The sequence below is a fragment of the Xenopus laevis genome, chromosome 3L, assembly GCF_017654675.1.
Source record: "Xenopus laevis strain J_2021 chromosome 3L, Xenopus_laevis_v10.1, whole genome shotgun sequence".
NCBI classification, from domain to species: Eukaryota; Metazoa; Chordata; class Amphibia; order Anura; family Pipidae; genus Xenopus; species Xenopus laevis.
This window is the reverse complement of record NC_054375.1, coordinates 44,136,674-44,152,756: the sequence shown is the minus strand read 5'-3', so window position 1 is coordinate 44,152,756 and position 16,083 is coordinate 44,136,674. Positions and strand designations below refer to the sequence as shown.

The 16,083-nt window shown below is 36.1% G+C and overlaps 1 protein-coding gene across 3 annotated transcripts in view; it reads right to left on the bottom strand.

The window, feature by feature from the left end:
• Nucleotides 1–16,083, bottom strand: part of p4ha2.L (prolyl 4-hydroxylase, alpha polypeptide 2 L homeolog) — a 95,506-nt gene continuing 79,423 nt past the window's right edge. For 2 of the 3 annotated variants that reach the window (XM_041585174.1, XM_018251083.2), the window contains exons 5-15: nucleotides 15,450–15,587; nucleotides 14,787–15,026; nucleotides 14,181–14,374; nucleotides 13,156–13,332; nucleotides 10,685–10,755; nucleotides 9,061–9,160; nucleotides 8,542–8,595; nucleotides 4,461–4,526; nucleotides 3,631–3,699; nucleotides 3,061–3,157; nucleotides 1–2,731 (exon numbers count right to left, since the gene is read on the bottom strand). In XM_041585174.1, coding sequence (XP_041441108.1) covers nucleotides 2,661–2,731; nucleotides 3,061–3,157; nucleotides 3,631–3,699; nucleotides 4,461–4,526; nucleotides 8,542–8,595; nucleotides 9,061–9,160; nucleotides 10,685–10,755; nucleotides 13,156–13,332; nucleotides 14,181–14,374; nucleotides 14,787–15,026; nucleotides 15,450–15,587 — 1,277 coding nt within the window. In that variant the 3' untranslated portion in view covers nucleotides 1–2,660. 3 annotated transcript variants of the gene reach the window in all.

The window sequence follows — 16,083 nt, the reverse complement described above, 5'->3', positions numbered from 1 at the left end:
TGAAAATACAAGTTTATTTTTTCACACATTAAAGAACAACTTTTGGGAAAAAAACTGTAAATTTATAGAAAATAGAAAATCTGTCTGCACCAAAAACAGGGGAGGGGGGCACAATGCTGACTGTTTATAAGTAAAGGAATTTTTTAGCAGAAAAATAAATACAGTTCCTAGACATTTGTCAGATACTGAATCTACCACCACTCTGGAGGAGGTGGGTGAATATGGCAATGAAGAAAACTTTCCCCTAGCAGCAATACCTGCTCAAGCGCTCAGGCATCATATGAAAGTTGGGCACAAAGGTCTGTATCCAGTACCAATGAGTCTATCTGAAGTCTTCAAGTTAGTAATTTAGTGAAATTTAGGGGGGAATGCCCCTGTTTTGAAATGATATTTTGGTTCAGCCAACCAAGGCTCAGTTCTGATATACTCTGCACAGTCGCTTCCAAAGCCCAAGGTTTGTGCTTCACCAAGTAAGCAGGATTGGTGTTTCCAGTATCATTTGAAAATTCATATCCTTCCTGGAGAAACCAACTTTCAGTGTTATGATCATTGGCTGCCATAGTTGTACAAGTTATGCTTTAACAGAGCGAAGAGATTTCATATGTAATGGTTGGAGTGTTGCTTCATGCAAGCCAAACAAATATCCCTTATGGGAGATGTCCTGATCAATTGATACTGAATTGCCACTTCAAATATCACCGACATTGGCATTAATCTATTATAGTCTATGGTTAATATCTTATGACGTGGTGCTGCACTGAAAACAACCTTAAGATTCAGAACAATCAATGTTCTTTTCATCTCCTATAACGTCTCTCTTGGGAAGGGAAGATCCTCATATCAAAATAGCTCTACAGCATATAGAGCTAAAGCCTTTAGACAATTTAAGCTTTAAATGTTAGGATTCTGACCCAATTCCCATCATGGGCACGCCTGGACTAATTCTTATGATAACGGAGGACTTGCAGCCTGACAGAATAGATTTGTGCAGGCGCTTGTCAACTGGAGGCAGAACCCAAGGGCCAACCAGCAATATGTTGCTCACCAACCCCTTGGATATTGCTCCCAGAGGCATTAAAGCAGGTACTTTGAATTCCAGGCTTGGAGGTAAGTTTTGGTTGTATAAGAACCAGGTGTACTGCAAAACAGAGCCTTCTGTAGGTTGACAATCCACATAGGGGCTACCTAAATGGGCAATCACAGCACTTATTTGCCCGTCTAGTAATATTTTGCATTCTTGTGTTGCTCCCCAACTCTTTTTACATTTGAATGTTGCTCATGGGTAAAAAAAAGTTTGGGGGACTAAGACTTTGGCACTTAAACTCGGTCAGGACCTTTCACATAGATGTTAAAAAAGCAAGAATAAATGGATGACAGTTGAAATTTGACAAAATAATGTTCATGGAACATTTTCCTCTTATTTGTGAAAAGCGGATATGTCCGACTTCCAAATGCTGGGACTGAGACCTACAATCTCATTTAGCTGCAAAGCAAACCTCTTTGATTAAAGTGTAGAGTTCTCTTTTAAATAAGGAGTGATATTCATTTTGCTTTGACTGGAAAATATTTCTTGTTTTTGGCAAAGCTATTTTGGCACTCGCCAACCCTTTCTATCTGGATATGGATTTTCAGGATATCAGGAATATTAAACAGCAGAAATGTGCACTAAAGGAATGATGGTGCTAGATGGGTACCGAGGCTTCACAAAGGACAAAATCACAGTATTTTGGCTTTCTGCAGCACATAATCTTGGCTGGAGATTGTATCACGCTTTGTTGTGTAATGGAATGCCTGATTCAAAGGGTTATTAAGTGTTGAATGTTCCATTTAGTTTGATGGAAATGTAAAAAAACAAGGTTTTGTTCCAATGGTTGCAGCTGTTACTTTGTCTTGGCCCTGTTGTTATTCTCTTTCCTGTCTACTAAATCCACATTATTTTTTTCCATAAACGCTCCAGTGTAAAAAGTTACAGCAAAATGTCTGCTAGATCATGTTGTGATGCCATTGGGAGCATTCTGTTGATCTTTTTGTTGGCATGGTCACCTGAATGTGGCAGTTACACAGACCTGCCAGTTTTGAGTTAGGCCCCAGAGTACTGCTGAAACGTCAGCATATTTTTTATTTTTTTTTGCCTGAAAATAAAGTTACAGTTTGAAACCAATTTTGCTTTCCCCAAATTAAATACACCAAGCAGAGGGTTCCGCAAAAAATCCTAAATGGGCAGCAGTATACCTATAATTGCATAACTTGATGCAGTTTCCCTGTACAGGCTATGCCAAAACCTAAGGTTGAATCCAGTAAACTGGTATAGTTTTCCTCTCACTAACAATATAATAATCTCCAGCCAAGTTTATGCACTTAAAGTTGAAATACTTTTGAGTCACATGATGAATGCTACTGCTCAAAGAGTTAACTGCTCCACAGCTGCCTGAGCAAACATACAGTAAGTGAAATAATATGGACAATGTGGCAGCCAGACCCTGCTGTCTACCCATTCGTTTTTATTGCTACACAGTTTGAAAATCTCCCTATAATGACTTCAATGGTTCAGTAGATTAGTAGCACCAACTGATCCTACATCTGTAAAGATAATTTAAGTCCTCGGTAACCAACTAGCACCAGTATAATAAAAAAAGGATTTGTTTTTCTAAATTTAGACATTAGTCGACTTCTGTTAATCCACAAGGCCTCAGGAATTCCTGTCCTCTTTCATGGAACCATTTATTGGAAACTGTTGACAAAGCACAGAAAAAAAATATGCATGAATATTTAATATCTGACACAAGAGCAATCATTTGACATTGAAACATTTACAATTTAGGCAGATGTGAATGGAAACACACTTTGGTATCAGAATAGGTTTATTCTATCTGGGCCAGTCACAAACATTACAGGATTTCAGAATAAAGTCATAGAACTACCTAGAGATTGGCACATCAAAATGTAACTGTGAAGTTTTTTTATTTCAATTAATATTAAAACTATGAGCCAATCACATGGCGCAGGGGGGGTTTATTACACAACTGAAACAACAAGATCATCTTAATTGTGTCCACTTACCCCATTTACTACCTACTAATACAGGACAAGCTGCGTGTCGTGTTCTATAATCTCCTTCACCACTTCTGAAGAGGTTATACCAGAATACAGCAGTACCCTGCAAAAACAGTGAATTGAAAGAAAATTGATAAAAACTGTGATATTGAAAAAAAATGGGGTTAGAGAAACACGCCCAAAAAAACCCAAAAACTACAGACAATACTGTCAAAACTGTCAAATTTGACTAGGGAGTTATTCAAATTCAATTCAAGTTTTTCAAAAACAACTTCAATACAATTTTCGAGATTTATCATACTCTGGCCCTTTACGTGCCGGAAAACCTGCCGAATTGCTGTTTAAGTTAATAGGAAACATCCAGGGATCAATTTGGAGTTCCGACATTCAAGTTTGTTTCGGAGAAAAAACTCAAATCGAGTATTTAAAATTTGAATTGGATTCGAGTTTTCGGGTCGATTACATTCATCAGAGTTTAAAAAAAACGATTTTTTTTTTAAAATAAATTTCAATTGGTCAAATTTCGAATTTATGGGAGTTTAGGGGAGTTTTAAAAAAATAAATTTAAAGTTTCACCTTTCTGGGCCAAATTGCTGCCCCAAAGTCAGGAAATACTGTTGCTCCTCCAGCCTCGACGTCACTCATCTAAGAAAAGTTGTGACATAATTAATCAACATAAAAACCAGCTTTTAGAATGAGTACGTAAGAAACATACAATATAGAAATGGAAGCCGATTTTATTGGCCTTTTTCTTTTTCACACCAAATTCTTTACAAGTGAACAGTTTTACATAATCATGCTACACTCTATTCAGGGTTCTAAATGGCTGCATTCTACATCCACAATTAACTGTAACGATTATCTCAGGCAAAGTCGTATAAAAGTCACATAACGAATGTATAAAAAATCAGTCTAAACTAAATTGTATGGCAATATTGTAAATGCTGGTTATGCCTTCACTGTCTGAATGGCTAGCCGCAATTTCTGAAATCAATGTAATCAAATAAAGCAGTTCTATGACAAAGTTAATAGCAAGTCAAACATTTCCCTGCTGCAGGTCTCATACAAACCTGCCATTCCCTTGATTAATTTCGGTGAGGGCAATTGATAAAAATGGGTGAGAAAGTGTCATGTACAGTGTAGTGTACAATGAACACTCTTCTGTCTGTATACGTATCCCTCATCTGATGCAGAAGACAATGAAATCTCTCAGGGCTGCCCAACAGTGACCCACAGTCGATGTGCAGAGATTTGATCCCCATTGTTTTATTAATTCCATTTTCTTGTCAGTCTTGAATTAACAGGTTTTATTAGTGTGTGTTCCCTAATACTGGGCCTCCGCCAACATTCCAGTTCCAGTTCATTTTCAGCTCAAAACTTGCTGGTGGTGATCACTGCATACTTACATAGTTTAAATAAGTGGCCACACGATTTCCAGTCCCTAAACGCTTGAAAACATCAGGTTCCTCTTTCTATAAAATTAAATGTGAGAATGAAGACCTCAAGGGGTCTGGGCCAGGCAGATAGGTACTTACATAGTTAAGATATGTTGCAAGTCTATTTCCTTCCGTTTTGAGATTGGAGTCAAAGGGACGCTGTAACAGATAATAACTTTAACCAGATTGTTCAAAAATAAAAAATAAAATAAAAAAGGAGCCACGATTTATTCTTGTTCCTTATTACAATGTATATGATGTGTAAAGGGAACACAAATAACATTTGTGAGATTACAACACTTAGGGGGTTATTTACGAACTCCGAATGCAAAAATCACTAAGAATTCATGTTTTTTTTTTATAAAATCGGACTTTTAAAAAATCACAAATTTTTCGGTATTTATTAAACCCTGAGGATGGAAAAGTCTGAATCTGAAAATCGGTCATCTCAGACCTGTCAAGGTTGCATACAAGTCAATGGAAGAAGTCACAATGATTTTTTGATTTGATGGTTTCGTGCAATACCAATTCAGGTGAAAATTCAGGAAAAAACGTGAAATTAGTTAAAATCAAATGAAAAAAATCGTGAAAATCTGATTTTTTACAGCAAAGCAAATTTTCTGGAAAATGTAATAATAAATAAGCCTAAAAAACCCGAGCGGATTTGATCTGAGTTTGTAGCAGAAGATATTGAGATAAATTCCGACTTTGATAAATAACACCCTTAGAGGTCCATTTATCAAAGGTCGAATTTTGAATAAATGTGAATTTTTTTTTAATTCGAATGCACTCATAATTGTGACTGGGAGGTCATTTAAGAAAAAACTTGAATGGCTAATATTCGATCGAATGGTTCCGACCCCCAAATTCGAATCGTATTCGATTCGTATAAATAGAAAAAAACGCAAATGTCAGGTAGGCTATTAACATCTCCATATGGCTCAACGGACCTCTGCCATTGACTTGTAAATTAAATCGACAGATTTTAGGTGGCGAATATTCGAATAAGGACTGTTTTTATGATCAAGGTGTGATAAATCTCATATTTCGAATTTACATTCAAATAGGGCGATTAAAATTCGAATGTATGAATTGACACTCAAAAATTCGAATTTACTATTCGACCCTTGATAAATGTGCCCCTTAATGAAGCATGGGCAGAGGTTTCCAGACATTTTTCAAAGACTGTTTAGTTGTCCAGCATTTGATCAGGCTCCCTTATTATATAACAAGATTAAAAATCCATTCCATATCATGTTTCAAGGGTACAGAGAATAAGCATTCTCCTTAGAGTGTAACCCTCAATGGCCTTCAGGCTCAAGCTCAGGTCACATAATCAAGAGTCAGTTTAAAGGTTGTATGTATATTTAACTGTAGGTAAAGTAGTAGAGACAACTGCACCATATTCAGATAATAGATCAGCTCTGATTTTCAGGAGAAATGTACTTAGCCTACTCTGTCTAATCAATGTCCAAAGCAGATGTCAGATTCTCACTTCTCCCAGGTGTTCTTTTATATAAATATCAGAATTGTAGACAAGAAACAGTTTCATAACTGTGGCCCATACGCCTGCTGACAGCATGAAGGCTGCTGCCTGGGGTAGACATTGTCCAAATATATACAAGCATTAAAATGCAGGAGGAACCAGGTGGTGCATTGTAGCAGTTGAAGCAGACACATTCTGTTTCTATTATAGTTGTACAGGTTTCTTAAATATAACTTTATATGGAGATCATAAAGTCAGTATTTTATGATCTATAAACTCATGTTTTTTTTGGGAAGCTACTGATAATTCAACATGCCACATTTGTGTTTCCATAGAATCTGAGCAAACTTTTCTCTTTTTAAACTCGGGGAGGCCCATTTATCAAAGGTCGAATTTCGAATTCACGTGAGTTCTTTTTAACTCTAATAAATTCAAATATACTCGAAATTCGATTGGGAGGTTATTTAAGAAAAAAATAGCATATCTAAAACTGCACACGGAATCACAAGTAGGTTACAGTTGTTTCGTATACAGCTGTTTTTTTTGTACAATTCTCACAAAATTGTTAAGTAATACAATGCAAAGTGTGCAAATAAATATGAAGTGGGATTGTGAAAGTATAACACAGTGAATTACTAGGTTGTACAGGCTTATATGTATATGTGTACAATTCCTAAATAACCCTTCAGATATTTTTAAGTTCCAAATAGTTTAAATCAGAGGCAGGAAAAGGAAAACACAAACAGGATTTGGATTTATGAAGCAGTCAGCAAAAATGTGTTTTAAGCCAAATCGATACAGATAAAACAGTTTTATGTAAGTCAATTAGTTAATTGATTTAAAGCCCATGGCAGTTTTTAAAATATGATTCATTCATAAAGGCACACAAGCCATACTAATGCCCATTGTTTTAAGAAGCAGTATAACAAAGGCCAATGAAGAATCAATGTGTACACACCTTTAAAATTAAATAATTGGATTGGTCAATGTCTAATATACAGAATATTTTTCATAATCACATATCATATAGGCAATATTTACTGTTCTACAGACTTTACAACTACAATAAACCTGTATCAAGCATTGAATCTCACAAAAATATGGGCATGATAGTCAACAAATGTAAAATGGCGGCACAACAAGTGTGTAATCTCAGAAATTGTTGTAGTGTAAAAAACAAAAACCAAAATACTGCTACAGAGTCCCTTTGATAATATAAACAGATATTGAAATTGCCACATCCAGTATATGTGTGTGTGTGTATATATATATATATATATATATATATATATATATATATATATATATATTTATGTAGAATTCATCGGCACTCACCATTCTCTTAATTAATTGCCGGGTGCTAACCAAAATATCAAATGCAGCCCACGAAAGCACTCATGGCCACGACCATCAAGCATAAATTCAAAAAGTTTTTATTTGTGCATGGTGTACGAGTACAGAATGATGCCGGCACGAAAAGATACTCACAGGTGCCTGGGTGCAGTCCACAAAGAATAAGTAATATCAGGTACTGAAGATTGATCGCACAGGTCTTAGAAGTGTATAAAATGTAATTTATTAGACGGCACAAACTAACTAAAAGTGTCTAAAACATCATTACAAATCCGGATTTATTATCATTCGTAAAGGATGTTTTAGATACCGTTTTTACACTTTTGTTACACACTTTTATTACAGATCTTGGATGGTATATTTTTGTGAATATCACTGTTTATATTTAAATTTATGACTATACACATCACAATTTTTACGTCACCACCAGTATTTGAGTGGGGGTTTGATATATGTCTTCACTTTGAGAAAGGTTGCGGCTGTGAGTGCGATCACTCTTCAGTATATATATATATATATATATACATACATATATATATATTTTTATTTATTTTTTATTTATTTTATACACACACACAATATAACATAATTCAATTATATTAAGGCTGCCATTTATTACTTTAGAACACTAACTTATATACTGTTGTCTAATGATAAACTATGAATCCTACATTGTTCCACTTGGGCCACATTATCATAGTATCATACTGTTGAAAATATATGTACAAGCATGTGATATTATCCAGGGCATGGGATTTGTTTTCAAGATAAGGGGTCTTTCTGTCATGTGAAACACAATGTGGAACTACAGTGCAATCTCAATTTTACATCCCCCTCATTTTACATTGTTATTTTGTGGTCCCACCTATATATTATGCATAATACGTTTCCATGATTTTACATTTTCCTGGATTTTACAACATTTTTCCATGAAAAATGTAAAATGGGGGTTCTACTGTACTTAAAACCACTGAAATATTAACCTAATAGCTTAGTCAACATCAAGAACAATGTGCAGTCTTATTATTAGAGAAAAAGCATCAGTGAGAAATAAAGATTTGTTGTTTAGAGAGGAAACTATGGATTATTATGCACTCATTTGCATTATTTTAGAGCTCTCTTGATAATGGATATTATTCCTTAACATGTTTTGAAATGAAGGAAATTTTCTCTAGGTCTCTAGTTGGATACTAAAATACAGCTATTACTTACCCTTGAAAAATCAAAGTGTGGCTCATATTGCCCTCCCATACCATAATTGGCAACCTGACAACAGAGAATTCAGTATTAGAAGATATGCCACAAGGGAAATGAGAAACATTAATACGCTAATAAAACAACTGTATGAAAACTTGATATTTTTTCAATTGTTGCTGGAAATGTTTACTGGGGTATCTAACCTCCCTCCAATTCAGATAAAAAATTGTCATTCCTTATATGCATACTTATTTCATATGGTATTATATTTATTTGCTTTTGTTTATGTTTTTCCTTGCTTTACAATCCAATAAAAAGTAAATTGCCTCTACAACCAATCAGATATTTGCTTTCTTCAAAATAAATTGTTGATTGGATGTTCCTGGCATAGGAACTGTTGCTGGTTTGGATATCAGCTCATTTATCCTTTAGTTTATCAGAAGCATTATCCAGTCCTCAACCAAGCCCAGTAATAGACATTTTAATCATTAGTAAGTAGTATGACATTACCTCTGAGCTGTATATTTTACTCACCTGAAGTAATTCTGCTGTGTCTTTTGTTAGCCCTGTTATTGCCTGCATGCGTGAATTCACACGTCCTATGACTGGATCATCATATTCTTCTAGCCATGCACTAGTTAAAGAAGAAACAGATCTGTTACTTTATTTACCATATAGATACAAAGCTGGGAATGAAACAGTGGGTTGTAAGGAAAAAGAAAGAAAGCGTGAAGTCTTTTAACAGTGACACAGCTTTCCAGAAAGGGAAAATTTGTTTTGCATGGGACCCGCTCCAGTACATGGGCCTGAATGTTTGATTAGGGCTATAATTAGTTAGATCAGTGTAATCTGTCCACTGATAAGCATGGCCACATTGTACAACAAAATGACTAATCCATATTTATAGACTCTAAGCAAATAAACTATTTTCTATAGCATGTACTATGTTATTTCATGGCCTTGGATTAAATGTCATATCTTACAATGTGGTCCACCTTTAAGTTCACTTTTACGATGTTATAGAATGGCCAATTGTAAACAACTTTTCAATTGGCCTTCTTTTTTTCTTATTTATATATGTTATTTGCTTTACTCTTCTGACTCTTCCCAGCTTTCAAATGGGGGTAACTGACCCTGTCTAAAAATCAAATGCTCTGTAAGGCTACAAATGTATTGTTATTGCTACTTTTTATTACTCATTTTCTATTCAGACCTTCTCCTATTTATATTACAATCTTTTATTTAAATTAATGCAAGGTTACTAGGTTTGCTGAAATTACAAAAAGGAATAAAAAGCTAAGGAAACAAAAACCACAAATAAAAACCTATTGCAAATTGTCTCAGAATATGAACATCTACATCAGGAGTGTCCATGCTTTGCTAATGCGAGGTCTACTTTAAGTGATGGTGTCCCATTAGGATCTACATCTATAAAAGCAGTTAGCATTCTGTTCCATGGAAAATATTACTTAAATAATGTATATTGCTATATTTAACAACTATTTCTTATGTAACCCTAACACATATCTGAATGAAAAGCATGAAATAAGAGGGTGACTTAGACAAGAAGATTGTTGACAGTGTCTTGAGATCTACTGATCACCAGCTAAAGGTCTACTGGTAGATCCCGATCTACCTTTTGGACACACCTGCTTTACATCATACTAAAAGTTAAATTAAATGTAAACAACCCCTTTTAAAGTTCACATCAGAAGCTACACTGCTTATAAAATAACTAATGTCTATTACCCAGAAATAACTTATGTCTATTACCCAGTGTACTTCAGTAAAAGACCAGGCCCCAAACCTTAGGGACCAAAGCTGGTGGTTGTCCAAACAGTTTGGGATGTGGAACAAAGGCTTATTTGCAATTATAGACAATATGTACAGTCCATGAAAGGATTGTGCTACCACCAGCCCAACATGACTGGCAGCTGAGGCAATGTTAGGATGGTTGGAGTTTAAGGAGGGAGACTTTTTATTATAGTAATAGTTGGCCTGACCAGATTTTGGATCACCAAGAGGCTTGAACTAGAAGTAGGAGAGGGAAATAAGTAGACTAAATACGATCTTGGCTATTCTCTTATACATAGAGAAAATGACTATATCATATAACATGCAAGACTTATCAACCACAGTATTGTTATTTGTGTCCTACCTTTTAGATACTCTGTAGTTGGCCACTGTTAGAACACCAGTTTTAGGATCCCGCACTGTTGCTCTTGCTAACTGTTTATATAAGATACAAAACAAAAATAAATTCAGTTAACATTTTGTGGCAAAGTATCTACAAATGTATTCTCAAAATGTTCTTATAGTAATATCACTTATATCCAACTGGTGTCCTGACTTTCCCATAAGATCCTAAATCTCTAGTCATTGACTCAAAGCACCACATATAGTTCTGTAGACAGTATACAATGGCGCCCATAGATTCATCTTCTGTGCTTGAAATTCAAGTCTTGTTCATAGTCAGAAAGAGTCACACAAGTCATCACCAAGCATCAAACCCACACCTCCCTCAGCCAGTCAATCCTTCACCTTCAGTTCTGATACTCTGCCATTTTTCTTAGCAAATTTGTCACCAATAATTAATAATTTAAAGGTGAAAATTCTCATGCCAAACATCCTCTTATTATTCCCAGCCCTCCAAATGACTTGTTGTTATGGTGAATAAACATATGCTGAGCTATTTGGCAAATGCTGACATTTTTGTTTGAACAGAATATAAACTTGGATCACAAAAAGAGTGAAATCCACTTTAGTTACTCTGGCCCCATGTTAAAACTAATTCCTTCCATATCCTTGCTTAGTGCACTGGGATTGCTAAATAACTACTCAGTTTTGCCAACTCTCTATAAAATACAAAAAAGTCTTCATCTTAAAGGTACAACACACATACTGCAGTAAAGGGATCTCTACATGCTCAGCCTGTCCCTGCCCTCTTGCACCAGTAGCAATGTCACCAGCTGTTGCTGATTTACAGTATGAAGGCATTCTCAAACACAAGCACATTTGTTGTGTTTATATGTTGGGTGTTAATAGAAACTGCAGTGCAGCCACAGCTGGGGAAATACTGTTTTAGAAATATCCGGTTCCATGCACTTAGTTTTTTTGTTTTTTTTTAAATCCTAAGGAATGCTATTACTCCTGCTACATAAATACAGACAATAACTATTACATCACAGAATCAGGAGAAAAACGTAAATACTATGGCCATTATACGAGTGATGTCATCAATGTACAGTTGCAATTAAATGTCTGTAAAACCTTTGGGATTATCTGGATTTCTGAGGTCATAACTAAAGGATTTGTGGTCTGATCTTCAAGTCACAATAATAGACAAACAATAGTTCTTCTTGTAAATAGTTTCCAATTCAGGCTGAAAAAAAGTATGCAAGCCCTTATATTTACTAAATAGTAGAACATAATTTAGGTTCAATAACCTCCACCAAATTTTTCCTAGAGCTGCAGAGTTAGACTATTCCTCTTTACAAATCTGTCTCAGTATACTATTTCTTGAATAATTTAGGTTAATTTAGACTATTCCTCTTTACAAATCTGTCTCAGTACACTACTTCTTGAATTCTGTGCATCAACACCTCAACATCATGCTACAGCGCATAAGTGGATTAGGTTCTGGCCATTCCAGAATTTTTTTCTCTCTTTCTCTTATAGTGGAGGCATTACTATAGACTTTGGCTCAAGAGATTTCTGCAGGTCATGTTACATAGGGTTCTATTTCGCCACCTTCAGAACAGCATGCTGCACTTTTGCCATGATCAGGACTTCTAGGTAGAGTAGTCTGTAGCCTCTCTACAATTCTGCGTCTAAGGTCCCCTAATATTTCTCTGAGAAAGTGCCCAGTGTTTGGGGCACGAAACGCGTTAGTTCTTCGCACTCCCACTCTCTATGTACCACTATGTATGTTTAAATAAAGCCACTTATTGATATTAATTCTACCGCCTCCCGTGGATATGTCTACCTGCGCTGCCAGCGGATATTTTGTTGGATGCACCCCTAATATTTCTATTAATGTTGGCATGTCTCAAGAAGCTTTTTCTTGACAAGAGCAGACTTAATATCCAAATTTTGTAAGTTTTTTTTTCTGGAGCAGAGCTCATCCACCTCCAATTTAATTAACTTCAATCAAGGTCACACATGGATCAAGATCAAGTATGCGCTATGACCCATCGGCCAATGAGCTAAAAAGGCACAGTTTGTATGGGGCAACACAAATAGTAGTAGAATAGTTTGGTAAAGAGCAGAATGATCAGAATAGCTACGGCTCCTTTTCAATTCATCTTTCACGTCATTTTTGATGCATCATGCACTGCACATCTTAATTAGGCTGATTGATTGATCTAGAAAACATAAACAGGAAGATTTGCATACACTCCATTTTGCCTTTGTACAGGGTGCATATATGGAAGCTAATGGATAGATCAAAATCAAACCATATTCTGACTAGTACAGAACTGATCATACTGCAATACTAACTAGATCAGTTTTATGTCACACAAGGCAGTTTGTAGTTGCTACTAAAGGATCTATTGTTGTCTTGCTTGGACTGTGGCTAGTTTAAAATCCACCAGGTACAAGGAAATTTCTATAATAAATTTGGAATACCCTTGGTTTTGCCAGTTCTTTTATTTTCTCTATTTCTTCATCAGATAAGACATCAAGATAACGGACAATACGTGGACTATCCCACTCGTCTTCCATTTTAATCGGACCCAAGATAAGGCGAGGATTCCTATTGCCATCATGATACCTACAGAAAAGTCTCTTTTGCCTTCGTGGATTCTGTAAAAGCAACATAAAAAGTTAAACCAATAAGACAACAGACAAATGTGGTCAATTCAGCAATAAAGTGTCCTTGTATATATGCCTATAATTCAAGGCAGTTAGGATAAAGGACACAAAACCCAGTGTCTTGATACAGGCAGGAATATATTAATGTGTTTTTCCAATAAAGATGGTTTCTAGATTTTACATCTCTGAGGATGTCTATTACGATGTGGAGCCCTTGACTGCTTAATGCAGATGTAATAAACCAGTAGCTTGTACAGGGACGGGCCAAGCCAACCCAGGAGCCCTAGGCAACCCAGCCTCCTTCTCCCCCCCCCCCTCCCCGAAAGCAGAGGGGAAAGTGATGGAGGGGAGAAAGAAACAATGTAGAGACACGAACTAGGGGTTGGCAAAAGACACTTTAACAGGTACCTACCTAGTGCCCCCTCCTATTGTTGAGCCCTGGGCAGTTGCCTCTTCTGCTTAACTAGTTCCGGCCCTAAGCTTATACTTGACATTAACAAAGCTACAAAACCCATATTAGGGGAAAATACTCCTTTAGCCATTGCTTCTTTTAACATGTTCATCCATTGATTAGGTTTCACCCACTTCTAGCAGCATCACTCTTCTCCTGCAAAAGGTAACTTGAGATGTGCTTCATGAGCTACAGCAACCTTAAACCTGAGATATGTTTAATGGGCTGCAGTGTTGTATTTAGCAAAACCATCTGCATAGCATGTGTGCTGTTGATCAAAATTGCACAAAAGGACCAACCCCTTCATCCAGAAGAAGTGATAATAAAAAAAAAAAGAGAGAATGGTGTAAAGTGCAACTACGTTTTGCTGTTGCTGAGTTAGGCGTACCATTTTGACTCCCTCTCCTCGACACAGGGCTTCATAGACATCCCGCTCTGGCAAATAGTCCAGTGGCCTGTTATAGACTCCTGGTTGCCTTGTCTCTGTCTCAATAGTTTCATTCTGCTTTAGTTCTGCTTTCTGTTGCTCCTGCATTTTCTCAAAATATTTCAGATTGCTTCCAGCTCGTTCATGGTTTGCGTCTTTTGACAAGGAGAAAGAAAACAAACATGAAACAAATATCTGAATATTATTCAACAGAGCATTTATAGAATGAAAGAACAACTAAAGTGCATGGAACATAATTAACAACTAACAATTTTACAACTGCAGATTAACAGCAAATATTGAGATATATGTGTATCCCTTTAAAGGGGAACTATATGGTCTTAGAAAAAACAGAAAAAATGTTGCGTTTTCCATTCTGTACATTGAGTCACCATTTCAATCTACCATGTCTGCTTGCCCTTAGTTTGAGTGTACATAATTTGGAAAATCCGGCAGCACCAGAGAAACATTTAAATGAAACACTGTTTTAAATTAAATATTTTATACAGACACCTCTTAATGTTTAAAGGTATTGTTTGTCTTTAAGGGTTTTGATTTCATCCTTACCTAAAACCAAGAGTCTTTTAGTAAGCTCAACTGCCCTGGGGACATCACCAAGCTGAAAGACAGTGTAACTGAGATAATCCAGAACATCCACTTTACTAATTTTAGCTTCCTCCCCTTCATCCAACTGCTTCAGGGCCTGCTGCATCCAAAGAACGGTGTGGTAATAATCACCATCATGGTAGGCAATTTTCCCCATACCAAACGTGTCAACCGCAGATAAAGATGAAATATAATTTGTTCCTTTGAAAGAAAAAAAAACACAATTTCTTAAAAATCCAATTCAAAATAATCTTCAATTAAACTGCACACTTTTAGGCATGATGTAACTTAAATTCTTTCTTAACTGACAGCAACTTATCATATTTAGGAAGTGATGCATGATAAACAGGATAGAAAAACTAACTGAAATGCTATGTATTTTAAAGGGATAGTGATACTTTCCATATTTTCCATACGCTCATTTCACTATGCCTTTAATAACGTAACCTCCACTAATATTACACTTGGGTTTTTTTTGCCCTCTGCCTTCCAGCAGTCCTAGTTATTTAAGTGATTCACCCCATGATACAGCTCCTATCACTGTTCTGTCAGAAGCAAAACCTGTCAATATCACAGAAGGAGATTTCAATGGTTCTGTCTGTTGTGTGGATTTCCTGTACTGACCTGGTAATTTTCCTTTAGCTATAACGTCAGGGTCAAGTCTATATGTGTCCTGAAGGCGCATTAGAGCCTTGGCAGCCCCCTTTTCATCTTCTTCAGTTGGAAAATATTCTCTCTGAAATGTGAGGTTGGCAATAAATCCTAAAAAGCAGAAAAAATTGTGAAGGAGCAGATCTGCTCATTATGTTTACAATGTTCCACCCCAACGTTTATGAATCTGATAGCAAACAGAGTACACAGTGTATTGCATTTAAAATCGATTCCTTATAGGTCATGATCTGAATTGTTGACATTTGGTACATTCAACACTTACTTCAGCTACATTTAGCAATGTGGAAATTTTTCTCCAGACATACCAACTATAGTATAGTAAAATATTTCTCAAAGGGGCAGTACAGGGAGATAAATTAGTTAAATATCTATATTATCTGATATTTGGTTGTTGCTGTTGCATACCCAAACCCATCATTTCCTTTTGAGTCCATCGTTTCCACTTTTCACAACTAATCTTTGTTGTGTTCATTGAACTGTTCAAGTCCCAACCATTGGTCAGGGCCCCCCATCTCTCATAAAAAGTTACAGATATGAAAAATATCAAAGAATTTTCACCCCAAACCATACTCTGACTGAGCCTCAA